The 27,733-nt window shown below is 38.6% G+C and overlaps 1 protein-coding gene across 1 annotated transcript in view; it reads right to left on the reverse strand.

Moving 5' to 3' along the window:
• LOC124804667 (leucine--tRNA ligase, cytoplasmic) overlaps window positions 1-27,733 on the reverse strand; it is a 167,947-nt gene that overhangs the window by 57,131 nt on the left and 83,083 nt on the right. The window contains exons 6-9 of the mRNA XM_047264908.1: window positions 25,663-25,888; window positions 13,019-13,237; window positions 12,196-12,336; window positions 11,985-12,109 (exon numbers count right to left, since the gene is read on the reverse strand). Of these exons, the coding sequence (XP_047120864.1) occupies window positions 11,985-12,109; window positions 12,196-12,336; window positions 13,019-13,237; window positions 25,663-25,888 (711 nt within the window). The remainder of the gene's footprint in view (window positions 1-11,984; window positions 12,110-12,195; window positions 12,337-13,018; window positions 13,238-25,662; window positions 25,889-27,733) is intronic.

Consider the following 27,733-nt stretch of genomic DNA (forward strand, 5'->3'; position numbering starts at 1 on the left):
TGTACACATTCACTACGGAAGGAAAGCTCTAAATCTGTGTCATATGAAGCTTGGAGATATATAGAACATTCAGCAATATTGCTGAACTGTTCTTACGGTTAGTGAAAACTGTGAAGGAGTCTAATGGTGTCCTATAGCTTTCCTTCCTCCTCAATAATTCGGCGTACAAGTTGTCGAGTACTGGGAGAAATGTTTTGATCCTAAATGTTTCCCTTCCAGTCAGAAAAACTTCTTCAGAGTCTGCTTCTTTGTCATTATGAAGTTTGCATTTTCGTGATCTTTTATAGGTGCATTCATAGTCTATATCAGTCTCAATCTCCATGGATTTATTTTCATAAAAGTTGAACATGCCACGAATAGATGCAATAAATCCTACAAGTGATTCATATAATTCATGCACTATTTTAATTTCAATATTTACACCTTGTGCTTTCATTTTTACACTATAAAATCTCTGGAGTACGTCCTTCCAAGCCGTCAATATGAATATTGTTTCTAGTCTGCCGAGTTTATTGAATAAAGCTGAAGCCTCATTTTGTACAAGTGGTTTTTCAAACATATTATTGGCAATATGCATGAGGGCATTGATAATGCTCTCCCAGTTTTCATATAGACTTACACTTCCTCTCTTGCTGACCAACGTGTTTTTAATGAACTTTTTACTGTTTTGCATCCGGTTGTCATGAAAGAAAGAAGTGTATTCCGGCGCTGTATAGAAGCAGAGAAAAATTTTTAAGGTTTTGCACTACATTGAAAAATGAACATGCTTCCCGACAACGGCTTGCAGCACTAGTGCTGATTAAATTCAAAGAATGCGCTGCACAAGGACCATAATGAGCTTTCGGATTTCATTCTTTAATGCGTGCCTGCAAACCAGTGTAGGTTCCTGACATATTCCTTGTGTTGTCATATGACTGGCCTCTACAGTCAGTAATATCAATGGAATTTATAGACACGACTTTTAGTATGGCTCAGCTAAGTTCTTGGACTTGTGTCCTGGGTGTGGTAAAAACAGAAGGAAACGTTCAACAGGTTCACCAATCTCATTCACATATCTTAATATGAAAGATAATTGATCAATTATGTGAAATGACTGCAGTAGAATCTACTATTATAGAGAAATATTTGGCACTCTTTATTTCACTTATGATAATTCTTTTTATTCATTCAGAAAGAAGCTCTATTATTTCATCACAAATTGTTGAAGAAAGATAACTTGTATATCCCTGCCCTGGATTTCCATATCGTTCAATGTGCTCTGTGAGACAAGGATCAAACTCTGCTATAAGTTCAAGATACATCATAAATTGACCATTATGTAATGAATGGAATCTTACAACGTGTCCACGTAGGGGAAGTCACGATTTGTTAGCTTCTTCACTACTGCAAACACCCTTTTCAACACACTGTGTCAGTACATTTTTTCTGTCTCAACATATGATTTCAAATGGTTATCTATTGTTCCAAGTGACTTTTTTCTTGTTAAGAGTGATAACTCAGAATTTTTGTGTTCAAGTGAATTCTCACGATGAGATAAAATATTAGAAATATTTTTCCAATCAGCAATACCATTAGTAGCAATCAAGGTCTTACCTACGAACAATTTACATGGTGCACAAAAAACAGCACTGGTGCTACAGGAGTATAATAGAAAATCACATAAATTTGATTCACCATTTAAAAGTTTACGGTAATATACATTTTTGTTCAAATATCTGGTTTTATAACCTATTGATCTTATTGAATCAGAAAAATCACTGTTACAATTTTGATTACTGCCACGTTGTAAGAGAATGTCAATTACTGATTCACTGACACACCATTCTGCAGGATCATGATCACTAACAAGGTTATTTCTTTTTGTGATGTCTGACTCAAAACTTAGTTTTTTGTGAAACTCAAAATCAGGAAAAATTTGCTTTTCTTCATTTTTAACTTTTGTTTCATCTGTATTTACTTCTTTTCCAAAAGCTGCAGTGCCAGAAATATCATTCGTACTACTTGAACATTTTTTGCAAAAAATTTATCTACTCTTCCAAGCGTTTTGAGAACACTGGCTTCTTGTTCTTGTTTGATAGTTTCCGAAATGCTGCCCCACTTAATTTTGCATATTTGATTTTTTCACTGTTATTCATGTTAAGGCACTTACAAAATTGTCATCCAACAGTCAAAACAAAAGAAAAAAAATGTACAAGAAAAGAAAGACTATCCAGAATGAGATTTTCACTCTGCAGCAGAGTGTGTACTGATATGAAACTTCCTGGCAGACTAAAACTGTGTGCTGGACTGAGACTCAAACTCGGGATGGTAGAGCACTTGCCTGCGAAAGGCAAAGGTCCCGAGTTCGAGTCTTGGTCCGGCACACAGTTTAATCTGCCAGGAAGTTTCAAGGCTGTATCCTGTTCCAATCATACTACACTGCACCTGAGCACAAAGTTTTTTACTTTAAACATGGCACAGGAGCACAAAGATTTTTCCTTTAAATACAGAGCGATGAATTGACCAACTCTGATTACTCGACGTAACTGTGCTATGAAAGAACGACAATTCAGAATAATTTAATTTCATTGTCACCTGTTTCTCTGTCGTCAGTGAACAGTAGAAGCACACCTGCCGGCTGGAATTTGTCTCGTAAAGAAAATGGAACAGTCCCTTTTTGGCTTCTGTTTCCTGTGTCGCCAGACTTTTAGCTGGGACGCAAATATGTTCTGAATACTCTTGACACTGTCTTTTTAATTTAAAAAGCAAACAATTTTTGCAGTTTCTTGCAGTGAGGTGTGCTGGACCGACTCTTATCCCACTTATTCTTATAACATTTTAGTGGAGCAGAGAAGACAGACTACAAAGTTTAAGTAGTCTTGTTGGCAGTTGATGTGGTGTGTTGTCATTTGTGTAACACTGCTGTTATGTCTACACGCAAATGCACCTCTTGTTCCAACATAAAATAAAAATAACCTTTCATCGAAGAAAAAAATCTTAGTTAAGAAGTTTAATATAAAATTTGCAATGCCATGTACTATTTGATTCCACAGACTGCAGAACAATAAATGAGACAAACGAAAGTTGGTTTCTTCTTCTTTTTTGCCAAAAAAAGTAACTAAGTAAATAAATAAATAAAATTTTTAAGTTGTTGTGAAGTGTATTTCACACATTATTAGATATTCAGTTTATGTTCTTTTTTGTATAAACATGGGTTTAAAAATGTAAAACACTTCCATTACCAACATGTTTTGTTAAACGGGTGTCATTAAATCAAAGCTCAGATATTGAAGATCACAGAGCTTTCACATTAATTACAGTAATGAAGGGTTGACTTGATACTTCCCCATAATTTCTACAAGAAATTTAAGTAGAGTTGGATTTTACATACTGAGACCCACACATGTTACAGTATTTAAGAAACTGCTGATCAGTTTATCACAGCTTTTCAGGGGTCCCAGTCTTCACAGGGAAAATACAGTAGGGTTAAGTAGAAGCCAACAACATTCTACATCTATATCTACATCTACATCCATACTCCGCAAGCCACCTGACGGTGTGTGGTGGAGGGTACCCTGAATACCTCTATCGGTTCTCCCTTCTATTCCAGTCTCGTATTGTTCGTGGAAAGAAGGATTGTCGGTATGCTTCTGCGTGGGCTCTAATCTCTCTGATTTTATCCTCATGGTCTCTTCGTGAGATATACGTAGGACGGAGCAATATACTGCTTGACTCCTCGGTGAAGGTATGTTCTCGAAACTTCAACAAAAGGCCGTACCGAGCTACTGAGTGTCTCTCCTGCAGAGTCTTCCACTGGAGTTTATCTATCATCTCCATAACGCTTTCGCGATTACTAAATGATCCTGTAACGAAGCGCGCTGCTCTCCGTTGGATCTTCTCTATCTCTTCTATCAACCCTATCTGGTACGGATCCCACACTGCTGAGCAGTATTCTAGCAGTGGGCGAACAAGCGTACTGTAACCTACTTCCTTTGTTTTTGGATTGCATTTCCTTAGGATTCTTCCAATGAATCTCAGTCTGGCATCTGCTTTACCGACGATCAACTTTATATGATCATTCCATTTTAAATCACTCCTAATGCGTACTCCCAGATAATTTATGGAATTAACTGCTTCCAGTTGCTGACCTGCTATTTTGTAGCTAAATGATAAGGGATCTATCTTTCTATGTATTCGCACACATTACACTTGTCTACATTGAGATTCAATTGCCATTCCCTGCACCATGCGTCAATTCGCTGCAGATCCTCCTGCATTTCAGTACAATTTTCCATTGTTACAATCTCTCCATACACCACAGCATCATCTGCAAAAAGCCTCAGTGAACTTACAATGTCATCCACAAGGTCATTTATGTATATTGTGAATAGCAACGGTCCTATGACACACCCCTGCGGCACACCTGAAATCACTCTTACTTCGGAAGACTTCTCTCCATTGAGAATGACATGCTGCGTTCTGTTATCTAGGAACTCTTCAATCCAATCACACAATTGGTCTGATAGTCCATATGCTCTTACTTTGTTCATTAAACGACTGTGGGGAACTGTATCGAATGCCTTGCGGAAGTCAAGAAACACGGCATCTACCTGTGAACCCGTGTCTATGGCCCTCTGAGTCTCGTGGACGAATAGCGCGAGCTGGGTTTCACACGACCGTCTTTTTCGAAACCCATGCTGATGCCTACAGAGTAGATTTCTAGTATTCAGAAAAGTCATTATACTCTAACATAATACGTGTTTCAAAATTCTACAACTGCTCGACGTTAGAGATATAGGTCTATAGTTCTGCACATCTGTTCGATGTCCCTTCTTGAAAACGGGGATGACCTGTGCCAGTTTCCAATCCTTTGGAACGCTACGCTCTTCTAGAGACCTACAGTACACCACTGCAAGAAGGGGGGCAAGTTCCTTCACGTACTATGTGTAAAATCGAACTGGTATCCCATCAGGTCCAGCGGCCTTTCCTCTTTTGAGCGATTTTAATTGTTTTTCTATCCCTCTGTCGTCTATTTCGATATCTACCATTTTGTCATCTATACGACAATCTAGAGAAGGAACTACAGTGCAGTCTTCCTCTGTGAAACAGCTTTGGAAAAAGACATTTAGTATTTCAGCCTTTAGTCTGTCATCCTCTGTTTCAATACCATTTTGGTCACAGAGTGTCTGGACATTTTGTTTCGATTCACCTACCGCTTTGACATAAGACCAAAATTTCTTAGGATTGTCTGCCAAGTCAGTACATAGAACTTTACTTTCGAATTCATTGAACGCCTATCGCATAGCCCTCCTCAAATTACATTTCGCTTCGCGTAATTTTTGTTTGTCTGCAAGAATTTGGCTATGTTTATGTTTGCTGTGAAGTTCCCTTTGCTTCCGCAGCAGTTTTCTAACTCGGTTGTTGTACCACAGTGGCTCTTTTCCATCTCTTATGATCTTGCTTGGCACATACTCATCTAACGCATATTGTACGATGGTTTTGAACTTTGTCCACTGATCCCGAACATTATCTGTACTTGAGACAAAACTTTTATGTTGAGCCGTCAGGTACTCTGTAATCTGCTTTTTGTCACTTTTGCTAAACAGAAAAATCTTCCTATCTTTTTTACTATTTCTATTTACATTCTCGGAATAATAACATTTCAAACAATGTATTGTAGATTGCCGTCCTGACAGCTATTTTGAACAATCACCAAGTAAACTATGTATATTTCCAAGCTTGTATTGTCAAATTTCGTTTTTAAGGCTTATTTAAACTAGCAAGTTGTTTAACAATATTAAAATTTTTTGTCATTTATAAGCACAGTTATTTTTCTTGATCAAAGACTCTAAAATACCGTGGAAGAATCCCACATATTTCATCCTTTTTCATGCCTCTACATTCACTACAATGAAGCCATCGTTACAACAATTACACCCTATATCTACACATCAGAACTAAACACTTCAAGCTCATATGTGAGGGCAAACTGTGATTGCAACTTACGCAATATTTGAACATTAATGTTGCACTCAGGCACTTGTAATTTGATTTGAAGCATTGTTACTGAAGCTGGTCATTGTCACCAGCATGTAAACAAGGCAGTCAGAGTGTTTTGGGACCTATTTTTACTCAGTCACTCTGACCACCACTGAGTATCTCTCACTCACTATTACAGAATGGCGCTCCTGTCCAAAATCCTTGCACAAAAAACCTCCATAAGCAAGTGGATAGTGCTGTACTGCAAAGTAAATCACATTATGCAGAAAGTGGTAACATTTCAACTACTGTTGTATTGCAATGTTGTTTGAATATTGTGAAAAATCAGATGAAAATATTTTTATAGAAGTGTACTGTATCTGTTAACGAATGGAAAGTGTTGTTTGGTCACAGTGTTTATGTAAACAAGAACTATCATCAAAATCTATATTCTCTTTCAGATTAAAGGACACCATCAGTGGTGAATTTACATACAGTCTCACTAGGCATGGGCTTAGGGGCAGCCCCTTGAGGGGGATGGCATTTTTTGCTCTGTACTGATTTTTGTGACTGAATCATTATGAAACTTCAAGTTACATTAATAAACTGAACTGTAGCTCTTGTGTATGAACAGGTTTACTGACTTGAACAGTATTCAAAAGAGTAAATATAACTGAAAATTATGAACCTGAAATATTTGAAGATAAAAGTAAGTTAAAGTACACTTATTGCATCCAAATATTAAAAGGTTAAAAAAATAAAAATCGATTAACTTCTGATTTGTCTACATAAATTGTACTGTAAAAAGCATATTTTCAAAAAATCATTTGAGTCCTAATATGGAAAGGCTGATTATAGATGGATATCACACCACAACAACTAGTTACTGCAAGTAACTGGAGACAGAAGCAGCTGTCACTCACATCAAGAAAGGATACAACTATGTAAAAACTGATACCATCAGATTCTGCAGTGTTCAGCATTTTGAAGCTTGTGCTGCAAAAGTTAATAACAAAAGTCACAATATACAAGCTCCACTGGGTAACGGAGTTAATTATGAAACAGTTTGGTGCATTATCAAACTTCTTAACTTCCAAGCAGAATGAGGTAATACCGAGAGGAAAAAAATTACGAATGTAGTAACTGTTTTTACAAACTATTTATCTTAGAGTTATACTAGAGTCCTTTGTGTAAACGTAATCTAACTCTCTCACACACTTTGCAAAAAGAGTTATAGGAAATAGCAGTACTTGAACCATGGACCTTGCCACTGGTGAGAAGGCTTGTGTGCCTCAGCAACACAGATAGGCATACCATAGGTGCAACCGCAATGGACGGGTATCTGTTGAGAGGTCAGACAAATGTGTGGTTCCTGAAGAGGGGCAGCAACCTTTCCAGTAGCTGCAACATTAACCAAAATGGCCTTGTTGTGCTGGTACTGTGAACAGCTGAAAGCAAGGGAAAACTACATCCGTAATTTTTCCCCGAGAGCATGCAGCTCTACTGTATGCTTAAATGATGATGGCATCCTCTTGGGTATAATATTCTGGTGGTAAGATAGTCCCCCATTTGGATCTCCGGGCAGAGACTACCAAGGAGGACATCGTTATCAGAAGAAAACTGGTGTTCAACGGATCGGAGCCTGGAACATCAGATCCCTTAATCGGACAGGTAGGTTAGGAAATTTAAAAAGGGAAATGGATGGGTTAAAGTTTGATCTAGTGGAAATTAGTGAAGTTCAGCAGCAGGAGGAACAGGACTTCAGGTAAGGTGAATACAGGGTTATAAATCCAAAATCAAATAGGGGTAATGCAGAAATAGGTTTAATAATGAATAATAAAAAAAAATAAGAACATGGATAAGCTACTAGTAAACACATTATTCTAGCCAAGACACGAAGCCCACGCTTACCACAGTAGTACAAGTTTATATGCCAGCTAGCTCTACAGTTGAGGAGAAGAAAGAGGAAATGTATGATGAGATAAATGAAATTATTCAGATAGTCACGGTAGATGAAAATTTAACAGTCGTGAGGGACGAGAATTCGATAATAGGAAAATGAAGAGACTGAAAAGTAGTACATGAATATGGACTGGGGGAAAAGCATGAAAGAGGGAACCGACTGGTGCAATTCTGCACAGAGCATAATTTAATCGTAGCTAACACTAGGTTTAAGGATCATGAAAGAAGCTTGTATATGTGGAAGAGACCTGGAGATGCCAAAAGGTTTCAGATTGATTATATAATGGTAAGACAGAGATTCTGGAACCAGGCTTTAAGTTGCAAGACTTTACAGGGGCAGGTGTGGACTCTGACCACAATTTACTGGTTATGACCCACAAGTTAAAAGTGAAGAAACTACAAAAAGGCAGGACTTTACAGAGATGTAACCTGGATAAACTGACAGAACCAGAGGCTGTAGAGGGTTTCAGAGGGAACATTAGGGAATGATTGAGAAGAACAGGGGAAGGAATAAAGTAGAAGAAGAACGGGTAGCTTCGAGGGATGAATATAAAAGCAGCAGAGGATCAAGTAAGCAAACGGACAATGGCTTTTAGAAATCCTTTGGTAACTGAAGACATTAAATTTAATCAATGAAAGGAGAAAATATTAAAATGCAATATATGATGCAGGCAAAAGGGAATACAAACATTTAAAAGTGAGATCAGCAGGAAATGCAAAATTGCTAAGCAGCAATGGCTAGAGGACAAATGTAAGGATGTAGAAGCATATATCATCAGAGGTAAGATAGTTGCTTCCAACAGGAAAATTAAAGAGGCCTTTGGAAAAAAAAGAGAACCACCTGTATGAATATCATGAGCTTAGGTGGAAAACCAGTTTTAAGCAAAGAAGGAAAGCAGAAAGGTGGAAGGAGTATACAGAGGGTCTATACAAGGCAGATGTACTTGAGGGCAGTATTGCCAAAATGTAAGAGGATATAGAAAGACATGAGAATGGAGTTACGATACTGCATGAAGAATTTGACAAAGCACTGAAAGACTTAAGTCGAAACAAGGCCCTGGGAGTAGACAACATTCCTTTAGACCTACTGATTGCCTTGGGAGTGCCAGTCATCACAAAAATCTTCCATCAGGTGAGCAAGACGTATGAGACAGGTGAAATACCCTCAACCTTCAAGAAGAACATAATAATTCCAATTGCAAAGAAACCAGGTGCTGACAGATACGAAAATTATCAAACTATCAGTTTAATAAGTCATGGTTGCAAAATACTAACACGATTCCTTTAGAAAAGAATGGAAAAACTAGTAGAAGCTGACCTCAGGGAAGATCAGTTTGGATTCAAGAGCAATGTAGGAACACGTGAGGCAATACTGACTCTATGCCATCTGCTACAAGATAAGGAAAGGCAAACCTACATTTACAGCATTTGTAGACTTAGAGAAAGATTTTGACAATGTTGACTGGAATACTCTGTTTCAAATTTTAAAGGTGGCACGAGTAAATACAGGGAATGAGAGGCTATTTACAATTTGTAGAGAAACCAGATGGCAGTTATAAGTTGAGGGGCACCAAAAGAAAGCAGTGATTGAGAAGGGAGTGAGACAGGATTGTAACTTATTCCTGATGTTCTTAAATCTGTATATCGAGCAAGCAGTAAGGGAAACAAAAGAAAAATCTGGAGTGGGGATTTAAGTCCAGGGAGAAGAAATAAAAACTTTGAGTTTTGCCGATGACATTGGAATTATGTCAGAGACAGCAAAGTACTTGGACAAGCAGTTGAATGGAACGGACAGTGCCTTGAAAAGAGGATATAAGATGAAGCACAATGAGGCTAATGGAACATAGTTGAATTAAATCAGGTGATGCTGAGGGAATTAGATTAGGAAATGAGAAACTTAAAGTAACAGGTGAATTTTGCTATTTGGGGAGTAAAATACCTGGTGATGGTTGAGGTAGCGAGAATATAAAATGTAGACTGGCAATGGCAAGAAAAGTGTTTCTGAAGAAGAGAAATTTGTTAACTTCGAGTATTGATTTAAGTGTCACGAAGTCCTTTCTGAAAGTTTTTGTATGGAGTGTAACCATGTATGAAAGTGAAACATGGATAATAAATAGTTTAGACAAGAAGAGAATAGAAGCTTTTGAAATATGGTGCTACAGAAGAATGCTAAAAATTAGATCAACAGAACATGTAACTAATGAGGAGGCACTGAATAAAATTGGGGATGGGAGAAATTTGTGGCACAACTTGACTAGAAGAAGGGACTGGTTGGTAGGACACATTCTGAGGCATCAAGGGATCACCAATTTAGTACTGGAGGTAAGCATGGCAGGTAAAAACTGTACACCGAGACCAAGAGATGACTACAGTAAGCATATTAAGAGGGATGTAGGCTGTAGTAGTTACTCAAAGATGAAGAGGCTTGCACAGGTCAGAGTGGAGCACAGAGCTGCATCAAACCAGTCTTTGGACTGAAGATCACATCATTTATTATTACTGACAACACTGACATAGATGCATCAATATTGAGAAGTCCTAATGTAATTCCTAGCCTAGGCCAATTGCTGACATTTAATGACAGGGTGTATGACAAATAGAATGAAATGAAAAACTACAAGGCTAATGGATGCAAAAGGAATTGAGAAATTCAATAGGCATTTTAGACATTTGCAAAATACAAGACTGCACAGATATACACAAAACACTTGGTGTTAATGAAAAATATAATGTACCTCTAACACAATCATAGTCTATTTTGAAAATTGTTATCCTAAGACGTTAGCCTGCAAGAAGTAGATCAAATGCTCATCAACTCTGGGTTAGAACGAAATCAAAATATCATTCAAAACTAAGAGAGTACTACTTGATATCAAGGAACACACATGATCACAAGATTAAATCACACTATAAACTTCATTCTAAAATTCTAAGCATAGCTATTAAAGCATTAAAATGTCTGTATTTTGACAGTAATAATAATTTCTTAGGTAAAGTACTAGCATTAGAACTACAAATATATAAACAGCAGCTTCTAAGTGATTAACTGAGCTGTGTTTAGGAGCAACTTGATGCTGAAATTATCTTTCAAGAGGGGGTAAAAATATTATTCATTACTTATCTACCACCAGCACAGCTTCCCAAGTACATGTAAGAAAACTATTTTACAGACTACTGCAAAATGAATCACACTACAGACACCAAGGGGACACGAACAAATGTTTTCTATAAATTCAGCAATGCTGTATCCTGCTACTAGGGTGTGTGTACTTAAATCATCTGCCAACTCTATCAGTGTGGGCCAGCCACTAGATGCTGCCTGTAGGAAGTGTGCACACGTCACGTCTCTACAGTGTCCTCTACCGGCAATTCATGCCTGTACAATATGCATGCGGAGCAATGCTGACCATGCTCACTATGTACACTTTACTTTGTACCACTTACATTAGTTGTTCCGTGCATTGGTGAACTTTCTGTATGATTCTTTAGTCTTGTGATGTGACGAGTCGTTACACGCTTATTACCATTATTGTTCAGAGGTTTATGTATAAATCCATATTTGTGTTGGTTAGATCAGTTTTGTGTATTACTTGGTTACTACACGATTCGTGATGAGTTTGGAACAGTTTCTGCGTGTGCAATTTTTAAGTGTGGTTTCATCAGGTTTAGTCATTATGGACATTGTCCTACTAATTTGTTCAATGAATCAGAACCTCTATGCTGTTAAGGAAAGTTGACTATCTCAGTTTTAATTTCTCAATATCACAATTATTCTGCTCACAAACACGGAGTTATCAGCTATGACAAGCTGAGTTCAACACTGTAAGTTGCATGTAATTATTTTATACAAAAGTACTGTGGTAACAACAGACTTAATGATCAACTTAGTTTCCCCCCAAGTTAATACCATACTTTCGATTTTTCTTTACTCTGAGGAAACCAGTGAAGTAACTAGCTGCATCACTATACAGTAGTTATTATTTTAAAAGAAGCTGACAAAGATTATGGCCAGTAATTCATAGATTATAAAAAAAAGTTAGTATAACAATGAGTTGGAAAGTCACCTGGAGATCACTTGTTTCTCTGGTTCGTAATATATGACTGCTTGTGAAGAGTCTACCATTTGCTTCTGTATCAGTTTCTTCACATCCTGAACTCTCTTTCCTTTAAAGTCACCAACCACCATAATCTGTTAAAATTTCCAGAATATGTTTAGTGCAAAATTTATTTTGCAACTATTTCCACTTTTCATCAAATATCCTGATAACTACATACCCCATCATAGAAGGCTTTGAGATATGCCAATTCCTTAGCTTGTTGAAGTTTTTCATGGTCATTCTGACTCTGCACTTTCAATTGCTCGCACAAAGTCACTGCTGTAAGTTGGCCATATTCCGGTACTTCAATAACTGGAATCTGTGGTAAATTGAAATGAGGTATTAAAAATTATATATGCTTTCAACTAAATCCATTTCAGCAACTTCTGTGAGCTTTGGCCACTGTGTGATATTACATTAATTAATGTGCACTGGGAGAGTTTTAAGAGAGCTTATGTTTGTATTAGGGAGGAACTTTGTGAAACATACAGAAAAATATTTTATTTATTGATGCAAAGAAACATATGCTATCCCTAGCAATATCAGCAATCAGTCTCTACTTTCAACCACTATTTTCCTCTTAGTTAAAAGCACAGTTTGACTGGTGTTGGTAATTCTATTCTCACATGCCCCACCAAGTTCTAAACATACATATCCGTGAATAATTTTCCCCAATCAGATTTTAGTCATCCCAGAAAAACTTACTGTGGAGCAATACACAAAATAAGGGAAAGGCAACCACGAGTCTATAGCAGATAGAAGTGCGGGGCACAAAAAAACACAACAGTGAACAGCATTCACACTAGCTTTCAAGAGCTAGCTTTTTTCCTAGCCCAAGTACACACTATAAATGAGTGGTTGCCTTTCTCTTATTTTACATAGCATAAATGTGTTTATGACAAACTGACTTTCACAATTTCTTTAAAATACAATGTAATTTATAACATATATTGAAGAATGTGTAATAATAATTTCCTAAATATACAAGAACATGAACTTACAGGGTCAAAGGGGAAAATCATATGATCTTCAATGCCAAATTTTTCCCGAAACGGTTGTTTCCGTTTCAGATCCCCAAGAGCTGCATAATCATCTGGAGAGTCTGATGGAACACTTGTTACCACACCTGTGCCTTTGTCCTCTTTTATTGTCATCATAGGCAACACATAAATGGTCTTGTAAGCAGTCAAAGGTGCACTCAGTCCCACACCCATAAGATCCTGTAAGAAACATTAAAACCTAAATCATTTAGTACATAACAGAAACTACAATTTGCAGAAATTTAAGGCAAAAATGGAGAAAAATACAGAAGATTCTTCAATTCAAAAATAAAATGGAAATAGCAAACTGTGGTTCAGCCTTATTTTACATATCTGTAATCTGACTCCTGACAGTATAAGTTCCCACAGTAAAGTTACGTTATCATTTTTACAAATAACTCAGACATTTTGAAATTTTACTGGATCAATTTCTGGAAGTAACAAATGTCTCATGAAATATTTATTTCACATAGATAACTTTAACAGCAAACACCAATACAAACAATTGCAACTGTAAACATTACAAACATTAGTACATGGAGAGTGGCTGCACTGAATCTGACAGTCATCACATTATAATCTGACAATTACCATATAGTGGAGATGCTAAGTTGCAGATGGGCACAACAAAAAAGAACGTCACAAATAAAGCTTTTGACGAACAGTAAGGCCTTCATCAACAATAGATGACAGATGACAGATGACACACACACACACACACACACACACACACACACACACACACACACACACACAGCAAGCAAATGCAAATGCAGCTCACAACACGACTGCAGTCTCAGGCAACTGAAATCAGTTAGTAGTTACATTCCATCCTGGATTTTACATTGTTTGACATAATAATCTGATAGTCATCACATCATCAAACCTTTTTTTTATGAGAGATCATCACTGACTTACCATCTGCCAAAAAAGTAACAACTAGTGACTAGAAGGGATGATGGTGGAAAAGAAAAAGAAGCAAGAATAGTTGCAGTGACAAAGCAAGAACGCACAAAAGTATTATGCAACTGGATATGAGAGCAAAACAGTGACAGAAATCACAAAATCACACTGATCTGTGCTTATATTGCACATGAGGACATGGGGACACTGGTAGGAACAGCATGAGAAGCACTGTGTGAACACTTATTAAGCACGGAGAGTCTTGTGCAAACAACAGCAGAGGAAGTTATAAAAGAACTGCAGTGCAAGGAAGTGTATTTCAATTGGAAAGGATCCACATTTCTTATTTTCTATACTGGCTCTATTTTGACAAAGAAAAGTTGTTTTTTGTTGTGAACGATTCACCATCGGTTCTGGATGTTTACTTGCATTTCTCCTAGCCTGAGTTTCCTCCCATACTAACTGGGTGTGAACATTATAGGTTCATAGCTCTGCATTAAACAATTTTCATACAATAAAGTGATGGTATGAAATAGTTTGTTCTTTTTGCTCCCTTTACCCAGACAATTGAATATTTTGTGATCTGAGGTTTTGTTTCTAAATTATCAAGTAAATTCGAACAATGCAGAGTAGGCTGTATTCTACCAATAGTAAGCATTGTCTAATATCAAGTAATACATGTGATAGGTAGCAATTAAAAGTTAAATTTTATGGTGAAAAAGTTGACTAACAGTTGAGTGAGTGCCAAGTTCTTGTTTTAAGCAAAAATAATTAACTTCTCACGTTATAACAGCCAACCCATAGGTCTAATTTTTGCAGCTTGTAAATTACCGTAAAATGCGTTACGTGATTGAATTCTGTTTTGAAGTGCTGCAATGTGTGATGAGTGTGGATGTCGCCATAGGGTAGTCAGACAGGGAGTGGTATGCACAGACTGGGGTGATTGAAGTGGGGAACTGAATGGGAGACTCAATGATGCTGGGTGTGTGTGTGTGGGGGGGGGGGGGGGGGGGAGGGGTGTACTGAACAGGAGGCAAAGATTTGTGCCCTGATTACATGAAATATGAACTAGATAGGTTGAAAAGAGGGAAAGATAATGGGAACTGGGTACATGCAAAAAGTAACGGGGAAAGGGCAACAAGCTTTGCAACTCCATCTACATTTGAGGTTACAGTATCTAACAGGTTTGACTTGTTACCTGATGTTGTGGGTGAATAATCTTATCCTGCTGTAGGTCACAGTAGGGTGCAGCAGACTTCAAGCAAGGAAACTAGGTGTAAGTCAGTACCAACAGCAAGTAGCATTAAAAGAGTCTTGCTGCTAGGTAACAGCCATGGGAGATGTGTATGCCAGGACAAATCAGGAACCTGGTACCAGGTCACAAGTGTTGTGAAGTTAAGTGAAAGCCTAGCCAGATGACACAGGATGAAAGGAAATTGTGTATAGATTTTGACAAAGATGGTCAGGATATCAAGAGTAGGGGGAGCAGGGAGCAGCTTGGCTGGAGCAGGGAGCAGCTTGGCTAGACAGACACAAGCGTGACTTTTGTTGAGGTCCGACGGCACCATGACCAGTGCTGGTTTAACGTTGCAATGTGCTGTGTATACACACTGAGAATGGTGCTATTAACTGCAGTGCAGTGCCTGATGCTACAATTGTGATATGGAGATATACTAGACACGCCCACACTTGAATAAAAGAGGGAAAGACAGGATAGCTGAGCTTCTTGCGGAAAATGTACAGGAGAAAAAGAGAAGGGCGGAGGCATCATCACCCCATTGCTATGATTACTGATGTCAGAGGGGACCATCTTTTTTCATTTAGAAAAATAATTCAGGCACCCTGCTGGAAAAGAAGTTAAATTAACAGAAGAGCCTCACAATATGCTTCAGAATCTACATAAATGTAAAATTAGCTTATTTCAGCACAATATTTGAGGGTTGGGTAATAAGGTACATGTTTAAAAAATTGAGAAAGTCCTGAAATGATAGACATTCTGTGCCTATCTGAGGACCACATAGCCATAGCATCAGAGAAAAATAAGAAATATTACATTCCAGCATCTTACTCATGTACAAGTAACATAGCAAAAGGAGTTGTTACATACCATATATCAAGACAGAAGTTAAGTAGATTTTGTAGTGGTCAGCACACGGAATTGTGTGCTTGTGAATTAATAGTGGAAAAATAGTCAACTTTTAATTGTAACTGTATATAGACCTCTGCTCGGAAATTTTGAATTGTTTACAAGGAATTTGGATTGCTTACTACACTACCTGTCAGACAGCAGCAAACAGTTAATAGTCTGTGGTGATTTTAATGTAGATTTTTGAAAGAAGTTTGATATGCAAAATGACTAGGAAACCTTATTTTGATACTTCAATTTAATCTCAGTAAACTCCCCCTCCTGTGAATAATGACAAGAGGACTCTAATTGACCCTGTTTTCTTTGATGAAGGCTTAAAGCAAGAAAATAACTTTACACCCAGTAACAAATGCTCTCTCTGACCATGATGCACACTTAGTTAGGATATATAGTATGGTGTCTTCACAGTATTGATACTCCTCAGTGGACAAATGATTTTAAGGGTAGTTTCACGAGGTTATCTGGAACAAAATTTTCTATGAACCAAAAGCTGTCATGAAATTCAACCTGTTCCATGATAAATTCGTACCATTATTTGAAAACAGCTTTCCGTCTAAGCTAATCAGAAAGGACACTAAACAGTTACGTAAAAAAACACCACTCATTGGGGAGTTAAAAGTATCTTGTGAAAGGCAAATGGAAATGTATCATTGGTAAGAAGCAGTAGATCCTGCAGTAGTTGCACACTACAAAAACTATCCAAAATTATTTATAAAAGTTGTTAAAAAATCAAGGAATAAGCACATTATGTCATAAATCTGTAATTCCGACAAAAGACTTAAGGCTACATGGAATATAGCAAAATGAGACAAGACAACCAGTCAGAGAACAGGATAACATAACTTTTGAATTAAATGGAAGGGTTACTAATGACGAGTCACAGGTAACGAATGTGTATAGTAATCAACAGTTCAAGAGAAAAATCAAAGCAGTTATGTTAAAAAGGCAACTCTCGTAAAATTTAGTCATATGAATGAATCACCAACTTCTCCTCTGAAATTAAGAAAATTAAATACAGTCTGCAGGTGATTGTTGAAGTGATCATTATAGCAAAAATCTACTAATATCAATATCACTGGCCCCTGTTTTGATCACAACTGAAGTAGATTTTTCCTACATGTCTGTGAAGGGCCTGAAAATGGCACGGTAAAATTCTGAAACTGGTTGCCAAATAAAATAAGGTTGGAAATCTGGTGGCTGAGAGGTGTTTAATTTGACATCCTCTATCGAACAGTAGAGTCCCGCAACCATCTCTAAAACAATGGACATACAGCGAATTAAATATTCTGTCAAAAATAAAGGCTCATCTAGACCTGTCAACATTTCCATCAGGGTAATAAAGATTTGTTCCCCTATACTAAAATTCATGGATATGTGATGCATCACTATCTCAGGGCATTTTTCCAGAGAGATTGAAATATGCCATTGTTAAACATCTCTACAAGAAAGGTGATAGGAGAAATGTCAACTGCTGACCTGTGACTACTGACATCATTTACCAAATATTCTGAGAAGATAATGTATTGTAGAGTAGTATCCCACCTGAGCAACAATAATATCCTCAGTAAATCACAGACTGTATTTCAGAAAACTCCACTGAAAACTCCATTTACATGTTCAATCACCAAATTTTACAAGCATTAAATAACAAGAAGTAATGTCGACTGGTATTTTCTGCGACCTATGTACAGAAATTTGACTCTGTGAATCACAAATTCTCTTGGATAAATTGTGGTTTTATGGAATTGATGGTATAGCCAACCAACGGATGTCATATCTAATCACAAGAGTGAAGAAAGTTGTTCTTAGTAATTCAACCAATGTGATCAGGGGAGATGATTCTGACTGCGCAGAAATCGCATAGGGGGTTCCCCAAGGTTCAGTCTTAGACTGAATTTTCTACATGATAACTTCTTGTGAAGTCCAACTCAAAATGATCACAAACTACTTGTGTCTCATTGTACATTTTATGTCCTTCAGTAAGACAATGTTCCACAACCACAGATATTTCTGGCTGAAATAAAAGTGTGTGTGATACTGCTCCACAAAGCAATACAAGACGGTACAAATCGTTTGTCCAATATAGGCTTTCCTGCAATGGCAGGGAATTTTGCAGACATATTAGGATGCAAGTGTTTATCGTAAGCCCAGGCATACGGACCAGTATCTTCATGCATCAAGTTGTCGTCCATATATCAACGCAAAAGGGTCCTCCATACATTGGTAAAAAAGACCTTATGCCACCTCAGATGCAGATAGTTTGACACAAGAACTGGATCATCTAAAGGCAGTGTTCACACAGAATGTTTATACTGACAATCAGATCTGTTGTGCTTTACAGATTGCACCTTCGCAGGAACCAACAGAAGATACAATGGCATTTCTATCTTTTGTGTGTAACATACCTTTAAAAATAAGAAGAGTTTTATAGAGATTTGATATTAAAAGTGTATTCTGCCTCCCAGCTAAGACTAGAACACTGCTTGGCTCACCAAAGGATGATTTAGACTTGAGGAAAGTATCCTGACACTGCAGGAAAGCCTATATTGGACAAACGATTCATATGGTCCACGATCGACGCGTTGAGCACCATCACAACACACGTTTGTTTCAGCCTGAGAAAACTGCATTTGTGGAAACACTGTCTTACTGAAGGACATAAAATGTTGTACAATGAGACACACGTGGTTGCCCTGCGTCATGTTATTAGGACTGTATTGTGAAAGAAGCTATTGAAATCCAGCTGTCTGATAACATTATAAACAGAGATAAGAGATTTCTTTAAGTAAGAATTAGAGCTCTATTTTGTTTGACATTAAAAAACAATGGTCTTTGTTTCAGTCATCACAAGGTGTTGATTTATGATGTTATGGTAGACTAGTGCCCAGTTACTACAATTCTGATTTCTTCTCCGGCAGGCTGAACAACTGTGCGCTCTTTATCAGGTGTGTGCAGGTACTACCTGACAGTACACTTGTCCCATCAGTAGAAGATTTGAACTGAATTCACACAACAGAGATTCCCTGAGCTGCTAGGGACATAAATATAGACACAAGCAAAACCCTCTGTGCCTGAGCCAGCCTTATGTAACTGGAGGGCGACAGGTGTCCCACAGATTGTCTTCTAGAGACTGTTTTACCTCAACAGCCATTCACCTTGTCAATACACAGCACACCTTGAGGTTGAGGTGCCTTCTTTGCAGTCCAGGCATTGAAGCCAAGGCCTCCATTCTTTGAAACACACAACATTCCACGACCACATCTAATCATGGCCCCTGAAGTATGCCCACAGTTCACAGTTGAAGAGGTCTGGTGGTGCCAGCCAGTCCCCAGCTTGGGAAATCTGGTATCACCATGCAAATACCCAATCACTGTTGATGGAGACCCCTAGGAAAAAGACAGTCCTCCTGCCCTAAGTTGTGGAATACTCTTTGTCGGACAGTTCTGCTTAGTCTTGTCTGGTGAGGCTGCCAGTAGCTATGCCACTGCCGGCATAGCCCATAGTGTCATTGAATTAGCAACCCCCCCACCCCTTCTGATTCTAAAGGTGTCTACAATAAGGCAGTGCCCTCCAGCAACATATATCGAGTAATGTTCTGACGTAACTCAACTATAAGGAATTAAGTCTTCCCTGCTCAAAGTGGAGCTCAACACACTCATCTTGAAGATATCTGTTTAAGGAGTTGGGCATTTTGACTACTGCTTCACAGTATGTTTACTCATGAAGTTTGTTGTAAATAATCCACTGCAGTACAAAAGGAACAATGATGTACATAATTTCAATACCAGAAGGAAAAATTAGTCGTTATTCTGCATTAAGGTTTTCTTTAGCACAACAAATGGCGTATAACACAGCAACTAAAAATTGTAGTAACTGACCCAGTGATATAAAATGACTGACTGACAAACAAGTGAACACTGTAATTTCTTAGACTTTCCCGGCGATTTGATGACATCTCGTGGAAATTGGGTTTTCTGCCGGATATCAGCGTCTTCCAAACACGATATTTCGACGTCCTTATTTGATGTCTTCATCAGGTGTTCCCTGAGACTGGCTGCTTGCTGGACCGGGTCGCATATTTATGCCTGCCCGGTGCTTGGTGTTCTGTTTGCTGTTCCCTAGTCGGTCCACACCCGTGAGTGGCGCTCCCCTGCCGCTCTGGACGTTCCCTATTCCGTCTGTGCCCGCTCTGGCCGCCTCAGACTGAGGCTTCCTGGTGTTCCCTTCTTGGTTCGTGCCTGCAGTGTGCGGATGTCTGAGGCACGTTGTTGGTGTTGGAAACATATTTTCTCCGGTATTGCTTCAGCAGTTCGAATGCCGAGTTCCATGCAGTGCTTAGCTGGTATCCTGCTTCCCGGTTAATCAGGTTTTGTGCCATTTTTATCTCTATAGATTCAGTGATGACACTATCCCAAAACCTGGGGGTCTGGACCATGACTTTGGTGTTCTCATAATCCATGGAATGTTCCAACTCTAGGCAGTGTTCTGCTATTGCTGATTTTGTGGCCTGCCTTAGCCTGGTATGTCGTTGGTGTTCCTTACATCTGATTTCAACCGTTCTAGTTGTTTGGCCAATGTAGGACATACCGCATTCACAAGGAATATTGTAAATGCCAGGCTTCCTTAAGCCCAGGTCATCTTTGACTGTTCCAAGTACAGCCCTGATTTTGCTAGGTGGGCAGAAGACACTCTTGATGTTATGTTTCATTAGTATTCTGCTGATCTTGGCAGAAACAGGCCCGGCATACGGTAAAAATGCCAGCTTCTTGATTTCTTCTTCTTGCTCGTTCTCCAGTGTATCCTGGTGTCCGGCGGGATGTAGAGCTCTGTGGATGTCCCTGGATGAGAATCCGTTGTTAGCAAACACTTTTTGAAGATATTAAAGTTCCCCTGCCAGGCTGTCAGAGTCAGACAGTGTCATGGCTCGGTGTACGAGTGTTCTAAGCACCCCGGTCTTTTGTGCTGGGTGGTGCCAGCTGTCGGCCTGTAGGTATAAGTCTGTGTGTGTTGGCTTTCGGTACACACTGTGGCTGAAGGTGCCATCCGCCTTCTTCTTCACCAAGACATCCAGAAACGGAAGCTGATCATCCTTTTCTAGCTCCATGGTGAATTTAATATTCGGATGCCTTGAGTTCAGGAGGTCCAGGAAGTCTTCCAGTTTTTCGCGACCGTGGGTCCAAATGACAAATGTGTCATCAATGTATCTCAGGAAGCATGATGGCCGGTAGGTGGCAGTTGTAAGAGCCTCGTCCTCGAACTTCTCCATAAACAGGTTGGCCACTACTGGTGACAAGGGGCTACCCATCGCCACCCCTTCAGTCTGTTCATAGAATTGACCTCCACATAGGAAGTAAGTCGGTGTTAGAATATGCTTAAACAGATCCAGCACAGCTCCATCAAACTTCTCACTGATTAAGTCAAGCGTGTCCTTAAGGGGCACTCTGGTGAACAGGGACACCACGTCAAAACTGATCATTAAGTCTGCAGACATCCGCACACTGCGGGCACGAACCAAGAAAGGAACACCAGGAAGCCTCAGACGCAGTCGGAGGCGGCCAGAGCGGGCGCGGACGGAATAGGGAACATCCAGAGTGGCAGGGGAGCGCCACTCGCGGGTGCGGACCGAGAAGGGAACACCAGGAGGCCACGACCGCAGTTGGAGGCAGCCAGAGCAGGCGCGAATGGAATAGGGAACGTCCAGAGTGGCAGGGGAGCACCACTCGCGGGCGCGGACCGAAAAGGGAACACCAAGAGGCCACCACCACAGATGGAGGCGGCCAGAGCGGGTGCGGACAGAATAGGGAACGTCCAGAGTGGCAGGGGAGCGCCACTCACGGGCGCGGACCGAGAAGGCAACACCAGGAGGCCACGACCGCAGTTGGAGGTGGCAGAATGGGCGCGGACGGAATAGGGAACACCTAGAGCGGCAGGATAGCGTGACTCGCGGGCGTGGACCGACTAGGGAATGGCAAACATAACACCAAGCACCGGGCAGGCATAAATATGCGACCCGGTCCAGCAAGCAGCCAGTGTCAGGGAACACCTGATGAAGACGTCAAGTAATGACGTCGAAATATCGTGTTTGGAAGATGCTGATATCCGGCAGAAAACCCGATTTCCACGAGATGTCAAGTGAACACTGTCCAAACAGGCCTTGGAGGACCAACACTACCGACCAGCTGCTGTGTCATCCTTAGCCAACATGGGTCACTGAATGTGGATATGGAGGGGCATGTGGTCAGCACACAGCTCTCCTGGCTGTTTTCAGTTTTGTGACCAGTGTCACTACTTCTCAATCAAGCAGCTACTCAACTGGCCTCACAAGGGCTGGATGCACCTCATTCGGCAGACCTGGATGGTGACCCATCCAAGTGCTAGCCAAGCCCGACAGTACTTATCTTTAGTGATCTGACAGGGACTGGTATTATCACTGCAACAAGACCACTGGAATGTCTGTCAGACAGACAAGTGAAATTTAAAAACAAACCAGAACAGTTTCACCTTGGCAATTTATCCTATTTTGCAGAAGAATTTCTATTATTGTAATGTGTAAATGGTGGTGGTTATGCATTACTAACTCACATCTGTACATTAAAATAAATAAATAACAATAAGAGAAAAAAAAAGCTTTTAAATGTACAGCATGTAGCCATATTCACAAATTAATTCGTAATGTGAATGTAAAATGACTTTCTACATCATTATGATTTATAGTGTAAATGATCCACGGAACATAAAACTAGCTAATGAACTAACATATCTGGTGATATTGTATGGCCACCACTCTGAGAAAGTGTGACATACCTCACAGTAGACCTTCTGCTCTGGTGTCACTCGCTCCAAATAGAGGCTCTCACTACAGGCTATTCCTATATGATGTGGAAACCATTTCCTGACACCCATATTTTGTGATTTCAAACCATGCAAACTTCATTGGGGACCATACGGATAACAAGTTAGAATGGTGTCAACACATAAACTAATTGAGAAGTTCAGTTTGGTATGTCTTGCACTTAGAAGCATCTTTCATTGTGTTGAACTAAAGACAAGAATGTTGGCTTATGTTGCATATTTTCATTGTTTTTGTATTGTGGGATTAACCTACAATAAATAAAGTAGATATTCAATAGGAGCAAGCTGTAAGAATATTGCGTACAGTAGGTGAGGTATATCTTCCAGAAACCTTTTAAAGGATCTTTCATTTCTCAAGCTAACTTCCCAACAAATTTACTCATTAATGCCTTATGCTGATAAGACATTAAAACTAATTTTAAAGTAAACTTGCCTCCTTGTCTAGGGTTCAGAATAGTGTTATGTATGTTCACGATAAGACATCCAACAAGCTGCCACCTAACATAGAACAAGAAATGGAAATCCCAACCAATTAAAAAAATATCTTGTCTGCCACTCTTTTTACACATATTTAGATTCAAGGATTGAAAAGTTCTGTTAGCTACAGGGCGAGTAGCAGTGTTTGTTGGTTGGCTAGTTGATCTGGGGGAGGGGACGAAACAGCGAGGTCATTGGTCCCATCAGATTAGGGAAGGATTGGTAAGGAAGTTGGCTGTGCCCTTTAACTGGAACCATCCCGGCATTTGCCTGAAACGATTTAAGGAAATTGCAGAAAACCAAAATCAGGACGGTCGGACACAGTTTGAACCATCATCTTCTCAAATGTGAGTCCAGTGTACTAATCACTGCGCCACCTCGCTCAGTCAGTGTTAGTTGTAAATCTAGTACTTTATTAAAATGTAGTAATGCACTGTAAACACAACTCAGCGTGTACAGTATTTCAAAAATACCAATGTAATCAAGCAAATGGTAAGCTAATAATAGCTTATAATCAGAAACTCTAGTTTAAATAACAAGGCAGCAACTTTTTGCAAAGTACTGCTTGTATTCTAATTTATTTGATTAAATTTGCATGGTGTAAGCATGAATGTAATGAAAGAGAATAATGACAGTTTACCACTAATACAGAAGTTTCTATGATTTCCCTATCTCCTTTTAATATATAACTTGAACTATATCACAACTCTGAAGGTTCTCTTTCTTGATGGGGTCTGCCAAACACGATGACTGAATGAATAAATGAATGGAAGTAAAAAAGGAAGAAAACAAAAACTGTGTTATTCACAGAAGTTAAGAGAGATTTATTTGCACGTTCAACTAACAGTTACGACCTTAAAAGATATGCCACTTCCAAAGAAGCCACAGATTTTTAATCCCAGGCAGAATATTCAGTTTGTAATAATGAATGTCCTGTATCACACTCAAGCAATGTTGATTGCAACTTCATGAACGCAAAGTTTTATTTTATTTATCCCTCCATAGACAATGTAGGTTGTATGGATGTTGTCAAAACATAAATGCATAAAACACAGACACACAGATACATAAACATACACAATTACACACATAAATAGATACATACATGTCCTGTCTTGCTGACTAAACCATTGGACATTGTATTTGACTGTTCTATTGAATATATTGTAAAATGCCTCTTAATTGCAGTAATTAATCATTAGCACAATTGTCGACAAAATTTACACCTCATTTTAAATAATATTTTTTTTTATGTTCCTGAAGGCATGTATTTAACTTTTGTCTTTGATTTCTTGTGGTAGTTTATTGTATAATTTAATTCCATTATTGAGCACACTATTTTTTTTTTTTTTTAAAAAAATTGAGATGTACGTTGTGGCTGGACCTGTTCCATGTTCGTGCAGAGACCTGTTCTTTGGGTACTGATCAACATCTTTTTTAATGTGTTTGCAAAATGTACTCACATGAAACAGTCAAGATTGTCATAGACATAAACAACTCAGTGCAGTGAGTTCTCTTGCTGCTTGTCATAATTCCCACATCCCTTTTCTGCAGCTTTAAGATTGTTTGTCTGTTCCGTTCATTTGTTCCCCAAAACATTATCCCATAACTCGTCACAGAATGAATACAGTATATGCAAAATATGTTGTTCTGGTGCAAGAGCTACTATACACAGAATTTATTATTCTCTCTGCAAAGCATGCTGAAGCTATTCGTTTCCCGATGGCGGTACCAGCAACACACTCAGTACATTTTAGTTGTGCGTCAACATGCATCCCTTGAAATTTTGTGTGCAATACACATCCTATGAGGTCGTCTTTCACCTTTAAAGAGTTATTTTTGTGTTTTCTGCTTATCAGGAAACTTATACTACTTTTTTGTAAAGTTAATTTCTTGTTGTCTGCCTATCATCTGCAATGAAGATTAGGAGCAAGGTGAGGGATAGAGCTTGTGAGGTACTCCATGCAAACATGTGTATTTTCAGTGGCAAACTATCTATCTTCCTACTTAATCAATTAAAAATTGGGGAAGACTGCTTAAAACTTTTCATTTTTTCACAACGGTAAGTTTAAAAACATGAATGAATCTGAATTCCTGATTAGATGGTCCCAACAATGCATTTTAAATACACACACACACACACACACACACACACACTCATTTTCAAGTCTTTTTTTAAATAAATGATTAATTTCATTTAAACTTTGGTAATTTTCTTTGCACTTACCTGACCAGTAAGCTCTGCAAGAATATCTACACGCTCACTTTGTGCTGTAAGACCTTGATAAGACATATTTCTTGCTGCTCTGGCAGTGCAAATGAATACTTCATCTTTTGCAGCAGCAAAAGCTATGTACCGCATATCAGGCTTCATCCAACAGTTTGTCTGCGCATACATTGTTTCTGGACGAAGAGTAGCAGCAACAAGAAAAACTGGTCGTCCAGTCAAGGATCTTGTAAATGTAACCAAAGAATATATATAGAACATTTCTTATAAATAATAATTTATGCAAGTTTTAAAATTACTCCTATTAAATGCAATAAGAATAAGCATGGAACACAAAAGTAGAGAGGATTGTGATATGTTTGACAGATAGTATTTTCCAGTGAACATGTTCACTGAAATCAATTACAAGTTCCTATTCAATTTATATCTGGATATAATAGTTGCTTTACAGAAAGGAAACCAAGCCTACCAAATTCTAACAGCTGGAAAGTGAATTTATCAATCACATGCTTCAAATACACTAGGAGAGCTCCTTATTTTCATTTTTGTCTTTTCAGAGAAATCCACTCGTAGAACTATCCTTATAATTAATAGCCTCTCTCCTCAGATTTGAAAGGCCCATTCTATGATCTGACTCTTGACCAGAGGACCTATTCTCCAAAAGAAAATTCCTGGTGGGTGGGTTTGGGGGGAGAGGGGGGGGGGGCTGAAGCGCTAATAGCAAAAATAGGTTTACTTTCCAAAAAGTACTGTTTCCTAAAGTTTTTAATTGACAGCCTGAAGGTCTGAGGTGGGAGAGGGAGGAGGCAGTGGAATATGCAGGCAGCACTATACTTTGAGCTTTGTACAGAGAACGTACAGAGATTAAAACTGACCCATACATCAGAGAAATTCTTGCACTATAAATACCATGTGACAGAGCATATTTATCTACTAACAGCAATATTTTTCTATAAATATGTCTGATTCAAATCCTGAATTGTCATTAATATAAAATATCCTACCCATATGACTGGCTACATGATGCTGAAATGCAATTAGTTTTACATCAAATGCCACAGTAAGTTGCTAATATAGTTTTTTTCTAGACTGTAACTGAAAGCCCAATCTCTTTTTCATTATCATGCATTGTCCTGTACTCACTTTGAATTCTGTACCGACAGCTGCTGGAGAATTCCTCTATCTATAAATCTTCATTCTGATAACTTCTCTAGTAACATGGAGAAAAGGCTTTACTCAATTTTCCTCACAAATACTCCACAACCTGCTGCTTTTCATTGTTCACTAAATGTGTTATTTATGACAGACACTTTTAATTTCGATTTCTTACTGAAAATTTTAACTACAACCTTGATTCTCCACCCTCCCTTCTCTTCATTTTCTGGCATTTTTCACTGTGAATATTCTTGTTTACTGAATTAATACATGTTATTTGTTCTCTGCAAATTTATTTTTGTTCTGCCGTATCCCCCCCCCCCCCCCCCCCCCACACACACACACCTCCTCCCCTGCTGTTATATTACTTCTATCACTTAAATTATGCATCCAAAACAGGAGCACACAAATAACTGTCAAATGTCAAAGTGAACTGAAGTACTTCTCTATTTCTTTACAACAGAACAGGAAAGAAAGTACAACCCCACCATGACACTGAAAATTAATTCGGATGCCCCAATGGAGCCTGGCTTTTACAATTTTAAGGTTAATTTTTGTTACATTAAGTATACCTTTTTCAAGATCTACCAATTTAGATAATTTTTGGTAAACATTTTTGGAAACAGTGATCAATAGAGTATTATAGGATCAGTTGATTTCGTAACAGCTGAAGCTCCGCCTACCATCCTCCAAGGAAGGCATGGGTCTGAAGATGGTTATACAAACATAACCGAAACCAGTTACCTATGTTATTGAGACATAAATGTTGTGATCAAGACTGAACTTTAATTAAAATACAATTTAGGAAAGTTGGAATGGCTACTTAGATTTACAAAAACAGTGTGTGATATAGTACAATGTATGTAAAGGTTTCAACACCTGGAAAAAACAGCTATGTAACTATTCAAGACATTGT

The sequence above is a fragment of the Schistocerca piceifrons genome, chromosome 7 (genome assembly GCF_021461385.2).
Source record: "Schistocerca piceifrons isolate TAMUIC-IGC-003096 chromosome 7, iqSchPice1.1, whole genome shotgun sequence".
Lineage (NCBI taxonomy): Eukaryota > Metazoa > Arthropoda > Insecta > Orthoptera > Acrididae > Schistocerca > Schistocerca piceifrons.